Source organism: Quercus robur, chromosome 2, assembly GCF_932294415.1.
Source record: "Quercus robur chromosome 2, dhQueRobu3.1, whole genome shotgun sequence".
Lineage (NCBI taxonomy): Eukaryota > Viridiplantae > Streptophyta > Magnoliopsida > Fagales > Fagaceae > Quercus > Quercus robur.
The window spans coordinates 70,998,699-71,006,851 of NC_065535.1; the positions used below are offsets into that span (position 1 = coordinate 70,998,699).

An 8,153-nucleotide genomic window follows, 5' to 3' on the forward strand; every position below is an offset into this window, starting at 1 on the left:
AAAAAGAAAGAAAAAAGAAGAAGAAGAAGCTAGTTTAGAGTTGAGGATCCTTGTATCCCATTTTCTATGGGAGTAAAAAAAAAAAATAGTCTATGGCCTAGTGGTTAAATAATAGAGTAAAAAAAGGGGTGAGAATGTGGATGAAAAATTTGCCATGGTTTAAAATCATGAGACACAATACTTAAAATTGTTGTGGGAATATCCATTACAAAAAATTGTTGTGCAAATGTCCATTACCAAAAAAAAAAAAAATTCCAAATACACTCCGCATTTTGATTATTAAAAGAGGGAAAATATATTCTACACAATATATATCTTCCCATTGTAATTGTGATTTATTTTTAGTTTTTTTTTTTCACATTATTTTTCCTAAACAGGAAAAATTTATGAAATTTCACAGCATAGTCCTCACACGAAAAAAAAAAAAAAAAACCTTTTATTTTTTATTTTTTTGAGAAGACAAAGATGAAGACACCATAAAGCATTTCCAAATCCATTCATATGGATTTGACTTTATGCATTTGATATATTATATGAACTTACATCAAGAGGATGTGGCATATTAAAGAGAAAGAGAGAAAGGGTAATAGATTTCATCGAAAGTAGTAAGCCTGTAACCACATATTTCATATTTACGCAATTTTCTAAACTTCCCTTGCCCTTCTTTTATCCCCTGATCCCTTTCCTAATCTCATATTCCTCCTAAAATGGTGATAGAAACAAATACCAATGCCTTGGTGCAAATCAAATTGCTCTTATGAATTTCAGGCAAATAGTTTTTCCTGCTATCATCATCTAGGGCAGACCTCCCAGCTCCTAAGACAGATAGAAAGAAAAAAAAAAAATAGAGAATTCATAGAAATCAAGGCATTACCTAAAAATGTCAATTAGATTTCATGGAAAAGTAAAATGTAAAATAATAAGTTCCAAGAATGCTAAAGAAAAAAAAAAAAAAAAGATTCGTGAAAAGTAGGCCTTCAACTATGAAATTTCTAAAGCATCAATGTGTAGAAAAAAAAGTTTATGGTTCCTTAGCATCATCCAAAGAAACGATTTTTCTTTAATTGAACAATGACCAAAAGAGAGAGTGTTTATTTACTCAATTGGTATCTAATGAAAATTGTAATGCTCACAAATGCCTCTCCCTTGGGCTTGTTCCTATAGATTTACTACATCATTGAAAATCCATTCTAAATCAAATTGTATATGAACAACAACCAGTTTTCATTTTCATGTGTATTGCATCATCCTATGAAGGAGGGGATCCCAATTAAATAAGAATTACCAATCAAATAAACATATAGATTTATGTATTTGAAGTGTTACCTATTAATTATTATAAGATTTGGGAGTGAGAGTAGCACTTACTGCGTATAATAATAACGGCTGCAGAATTCCCCAAGGAAAGTGGCACCACTACGTATGTTCCTAAAATAAAAGTTGTCATCAATGTTTAGATAGACCAATATGCCAAAGCATGCGCATATATTGTAATTTTTCAATTAAAGAAAAAGTGTAAGGCTTATTTAACTATAGGGTGAAGAACAAATAAGATGCTAAACTTATACGAAAATTTTATCATATGTCATTGTCAGTGTAAAATTTTTTGGGAACCTACTTTAACAAATTGTAAACACTTCAATTTTCATTTTCAAAAACAAATTAAGGGGAAAAAAAACCAAAAATGTATTGTTAGCAATATTCATTTAAATGCTACTATGCCTGTCTGCCATGGCTACTGTAGTCACGTTATAGTGATCGGGTTTTGGGATTGGTTTGTAGTTGTGGCCTTGTTGGGAAGGAGCTGGGACGCACAGACGCGGCTCCGGACCCAGCGCACCCGCGTCCGACGTGACGGGACGCGGGAGGGACGTCGCAGACTGCGCGTCCGTGCCGCGTCGTGCCACATGGCTGTTCCCAACTCAGGCCAACGCGGCTCAAATCGGGCCGACTCAGTCCGTATCGGCCGAAACCGCCGAAACGGCCGAGTCAGGCCGAAATTCAAAAAAAAAAAAAAAAAGGTGCAAAATGCACTGTTTGACATAACCTAAATACCCAGACCCTCTTAGACCCTCACACTTCGTCCAAAACTCCCCAACACCCTCTCTCACTCCGTCCCTCATCTCCCTTCTCTGTGTGCTCCGTCCCTCATCTCTCTTCTCTATGTTTTGAGCTCTCTGTGAGTGTTGTGTGCACACTGCACTGCTTCAGCCTTCAGGTGTGCTCTCTCTGCTCTTTTCTTGAATTTTTATTCTTTGTTCTTTACGATTTCTCTCTTTCAAATTGCTTAGAAATGAATTTGTGAATCTGAAAATTTGTGTGCTTGACTGCTTACTGTGTTTTTTTGCTTGTTTTTTCAATTCTTGTGGGAGTTAAAGGGTTTTGTTAACCTGTGATTTGTGATTTGTGGTTTGTGGGAGTAAAAGGGTTCTGTGTTTTTTTTGCTGTGAACTTGGTTTGATTTATCATTAATTTATTTAGTTAATAGTTATTATTTGTAGGTTATTTGTGGGAGTTAAAGGGTTTTTTCGGTTTTGTGGTTTTGTGTTTTTTTGCTGTGAACCTGGCTGCTGTGTTTTGTTGCTGTGAACTTGGTTTGATTTATCATTAATTTATTTAGTTAATAGTTATTATTTGTAGGTTAAATTGAATCTATTGAATTTACAATGAACGAAGTTAATAGCACAGAAAGTTCACAAGAAGTGTCAAATGTTGAATCTCCTCTTTGGTAGTATGTGACTAAAGTAGAAAAACCAGCTGGTGCATCTGTTAAATCTGGTGGAAACACATATTTTAAGTGCAACTATTGTGATATAGTTTTTATGGGATCCTATTCTAGGGTTAAGGCTCATTTATTACAAAATTTTGGCAAAGGTATTAGAGCATGCCGTAATGTGTCAAAGAGCCATAGGTTGGAAATGAAGCGAATACATGATCAAGTTGAGACTAATAAGTTAGAGCAAGAACAGAGAAGTCAAATTCCCTTACCCCCACCTCCCCCAGGAGTGATAGTAGTCATAGTACAAATCCGGTTGATGCTAAGAGGAGGAAGGTGACTATGAATACTACTTTGGAGAAAGCATTTCAGAATAATGCTAGACATGATTTGGATAGCAGAATTGCTAGGATGTTTTACACCGGTGGGCTTCCGTTTAACTTTGCAAGGAACCCACATTATCGTAGTTCCTATGCATTTGCTGCTACTCATAGCATTCCGGGTTATCTTCCTCATGGATACAATGCTTTGAGAACAACACTTTTGCAAAAAGAAAGAGCTCATGTTGAAAGACTTTTGAAACCAATTAAGGACTATTGGCTTGAAAATGGTGTAAGTATAGTTTCTAATGGATGGTCAGATCCACAAAGGAGGCCTCTTATTAATATTATGGCTGTATCAGATGGGGGTCCAGTGTTTATAAAGGCAATTGATGGGTTAGGTGAGTTCAAAGACAAGCATTACATTGCTGGGGTGTTGAAGGATGCTATAAAAGAGATTGGACATGAAAAAGTTGTCCAAGTCATCACTGATAATGCTAATGTGATGAAGTCTACTGGAGCTCTTATTGAGGGTGAGTATCCTAAAATATTTTGGACACCTTGTGTTGTCCACACTCTCAATCTAGCTTTGAAGAATATTTGTGCAGCAAAAAACACTGAAAAGAAAGAAGTTACATATGAGGAATGTAGTTGGATTACACGTGTTGCTGATGATGCATCCTTCATACGTGTTTTTATCATGAACCATTCTATGAGGTTGGCAATGTTTAACGAATTTTGTCCATTAAAATTGCTCCAAGTTGCTGATACTAGATTTGCTTCGGTGGTTGTAACGTTGAAAATGTTGAAGTTGATAAAAAGATGCCTTTAAGCCATGGCTATTAGTGACCAATGGGCTTCTTATAGGGAGGATGATGTTGGAAAAGCTCAAAAGGTGAAAGATATGATTCTAAGTGATCTTTGGTGGGATAATATTGATTATATCCTTGAATTCACAGCACACATTTATGATATGCTACGAATAACCGACACAGATAAGCCTTGTCTTCATCTTGTGTATGAGATGTGGGATTCCATGATAGAGAAGGTGAAAGCAGTGATATATCGGCATGAAGGCTTGGAAGATGATCAATATAGCTCATTTTGGGGTGTGGTGTATGATATACTCATTGATCGATGGACTAAAAATTGTACACCACTACATTGCTTGGCTCATTCCTTAAATCCTAAGTAAGTACATTTATTATCTATTTTCCTTAGTTCACCCTTTTAGTAAAACACTCGTTTCATCTATATTTGTTTTTTAATCTTTAACTAGGTATTACTCCATTGAATGGCTTTCGGAGAATCCAAAACGCATCCCTCCACATCGGGATCATGAAATTTCTATGGAAAGAAGCAAGTGTTTGGAGCGATACTTTGAAGATGAGAATGACTAAACGGTGGTGAAGTTTGAGTTTGCTAAATTTTCAGGAGGGAGGTTTCCTTCACCAAGTGCCTTGACGGATAGGTGGACCTTACTACCTTTGGTTTGGTGGCAATACCATGGCTCCACATTTTCAACTCTTCAAACCCTTGCCCTTAAACTTCTTGGACAACCTTGCTCATCCTCATGTGCTAAGAGAAATTGGAGCACGTACAAATTCATTCATTCCTTAAAAAGAAACAAAATGGCTCCTGCACGCGCTGAGGATTTGGTATATGTGCATTCTAATCTTCGACTCTTGTCAAGGCGCAATGAAGAGTACATACATACCGCAACAAAGATGTGGGATATTGCAGGAGACTCTTGGAATGAGAGCGACATGCATGGAGGAGCTGGAATTCTTGAGAATGCAGCTCTTACACTTGATGAGCCAAAGTTGGAGGCCATAGTTATTGGGAATGTTAACACTAGTGCTACTACTAGTGAAAGTGAAGCTATTGATCTTGAGGATGATGATATTTGTGTTTGATTGTCTTGTTGATTATCTTTTATTTTGTTTTAGTTTCAAACTTATGAGTTGTATTCTAATTTCCAAACATCATGGAATGTTTTAGTTTCAATCTTGTGGATTATATTTAATTTATGAACATCATGTTTTAGTTATTATCTACTATTGCTCTTAAATTTGGTATTTGTTTATATAATGTGAAAAAGTATGCTTAGCAGTATATTAAACATATATTGTAAAAATATTTTTAATAAATTTTTAATCGCCGAGTCCTGCTGCACCCGCACCCACCTTTTTCAAAAATTGCCGAGTCCCGCACCCGCACCCGCACCCGAGTCCCGAAACGCACCCGTGCTTCATAGGGAAGGAGATGGAATGGAAGAAGAAGAGTGAGGAGGCAGTTTTGGTGTGTAGTGTAAGCATAGGAAACAGATGAACTGTATGCGGGTTAGTGGGAGGTTTTAGATTTTTGGGATTTGTATATGTGTTTATCCCTACCGGTTTTTGTTTTTTTTTTTTTTTAAATAATTTGCACAAAAGATGGTAGTGTGTTTTTTAAGAATTTAAAAAGAAAAAAAAAAAGTGGACAGATGAGGATTTTTTTTTAAAATTTTTTTATAGTTAAACCTATTTAATTGATGTGATAATTCATAATCTATTTTTCTATTAAAAAAAAAAACAATAAATGTATAGTTGGTTTGAAGAAGTGTGTTAGTGGAGAGTGTTCTTATTTTGTAGGTAATGTATTAGTGCAAGTTAGACATGTATTTTTATCAGAATATCATTTAGTTTTGTCTCTACTTGAATGTAAGGGTGTAGGGGTATTTGGGAAAAAAAAAAAATCCAGTCTACTTGAATGTAAGGGTGTAGGGGTATTTGGGAAAAAAAAAATCCAGTCCAAATAAGGGAAGCCTCTTAAATAATAGTATAGATACTGTTTAGAGAATAAAGAGTACATTTTATCTTTTATTTACTTACTTTTTTAAATACACTTTTTAACTGACTCTCTATCATTTCTCTATTCCATTTAAATATTATTTCTTCATTCTTTCTTTAATATTTCTTTATTCTCCTTTCAATTTTAATTACTTATTCTTTATTTTATTTTTCCCTTATCTCTACTTTTTTTTTTTTCATCCATATGTTTCTTTCTTCTCTTTTTCTTTTTTTCCTCTTTTTTTCTCCTCCACGCACGTATACTTCTTATCTTTATCTTCATTTTCATTCTTTGTTTCTACTTCCAAACATACATCTCTCTCTCTCTCTCTCACTCACATACAAAGACACACAAAGATCATCGGTAAAAGAGAGTTAGCCTTAAATTGGCATTCACGCATGTTGCCTTGTCTACTCCACCATTGCTCGTCCTCCTCACTACTGCAGCTCAGATGAGTCAGATTTGCTTTGTTGTTGTTGTTGTTGTTGTTTGTTTGTTTGTTTTTTCTTTTTTGTTCTAATTTGATTAGTTTTAAGATTGTGATTTGAATTTGTATTTTGATTGTGATTGAGTTTAGATAGAGATGTTTGAGAGAGAGAAAATTCTGGAATGGTTTAGATGTTTGCACTTAGTCGTTGTGAACTTGAGCAAAATTGAATATTTTATTTGGTGGTTTGAATTTTTTATTACAGTTAATTGTTTTGCTCATGAACAGTAGGTCATCAAACCAAGAGAGTAATTGTTCATTAGCAAACAATTTTTTGCTAATGAACAGTGATTTAGAGAGACTGTTGGAGCACCATTTTGTAGGTTTACTCTAAAAAAATGTTTGCTAATGAACAATGGCTCTCTTGGTCTTATGATCTACTGTTCATTAGCAAAACAATTTATGAGAATAAAAAATTCAACCAATCAATTAAAATATTCAGTTTTTACTTAATATTCACAACTGCTACAAGCTCATCCTAAATTCTTTCTCTCTCTTAATCATCTTTGAACTCAAGAGGGAGACACAATCAAGACAAAGAGAAAATACAATCTTTCATATAAAATAAAACTAATTAAACTAGAACCAAAAAAAAAAAAAAAACATGTAGAATGCCAATTTGACCAATATGGTGATTAAGCTTCATGTTCTTAGAAGTGGGATGGAGGACAAGTGATGATGGAGCGAACCAAGCGGCATGCCTGAACGCGGATTTAAAAGGCCAACTCTCTCTAATCTTTGTTCTCTGTCAGTGATCTATGTGTGTATGAGAGAGAGAATTTGTTTGTGTGAGATAGAGGGAGAGAAATTTGTGTGTGTGAGAGAGAGAGAAAGAGGGAGAACTGGAGATATGTTATGGAGATCAAGAACTAGAAAAAAAAAAGTAAAAAAAAAAAAAAGTGAAGATAGATTAGGGCTATCCATCCAATCCGACGATCCGACCCACCTGAAGGTTCCGACCGAATCCGACTCGAAAACCGGTTGACCCGATCAAGTCACCGGTCGGCGGCGGATCATTTGTTCCAAAAACTGACTCCGGCGGGTTAGTCTCGGTTTTCCTCCCCAAAACCCAAAAAAACTCGATCCGACCGATGTAGTAAGAAATTTTAGCAAAAAATTTCTAGATTCTGGCAGAAATTTCCAGATTCCGGCAAAATTGTTCAGATTCCAACGAGATTTTCTAGATTCCAGCTTCAAATTTCCAGATTCCAACTTTAAATTTTCAGATTCTAGTAACAAATTTTCATATTTCGGCGACTTATCAAGTAGATCTAGTGATATTTCATCCAAATCTAGTGAAATCTCACCGGATCTAGCGAGATCTCACCAGATCTGGTAAGATCTCCGCCGAATTTGGCGTTTTTTCACCTGAAATCAACTATTTTGGCTGGATTTTTACCGTGGACGATTCCGACCTAACCGACCGTGTTTCCGGCTCAAAACCGACCGCGTCGATCCGACTCCCTCGCCGGTCGGCGGTGGGTCAGGATTTCCTCAACCCGATTCTACCAGGTCGGTCTCGGGTTGGGCACAAACCCGACCCAGACCGACCCGTGGACACCCCCAAGATAGATATAGGGGTAGGTGTACGCATGTGGAGGAGAAAAAACAAGAGAAAAAAAAAATGTATGGATGAAAAAAAAAAAAAAAACTAAAGAAAGAAAGGAAAAATAATATAAAGAATAAGAAATCAAAATTGAGAAATGTTACCTCCATATTTTCACAAGAAAAATGATATGTCAACAATATTTTTACAACAAATTTTAAGTGGCAGGTTGTTACTAGTTATTATTGTTCA

The 8,153-nt window shown here is 35.6% G+C and overlaps 1 protein-coding gene across 1 annotated transcript; it reads left to right on the plus strand.

Moving 5' to 3' along the window:
* The first annotated feature begins 3,058 nt into the window (after window positions 1–3,058).
* On the plus strand, window positions 3,059–3,868 carry LOC126702655 (uncharacterized). The gene has a single exon (XM_050401446.1). The coding sequence runs from the start codon at window positions 3,059–3,061 to the stop codon at window positions 3,866–3,868; it is 810 nt and encodes a 269-aa protein (XP_050257403.1).
* Window positions 3,869–8,153: the final 4,285 nt, after the last annotated feature.

Excerpts from the sequence above, each read along its gene's own strand:
- LOC126702655 (XM_050401446.1), top strand. The coding sequence starts at position 3,059 with ATGAATACTACTTTGGAGAAAGCATTTCAGAATAATGCTAGACATGAT.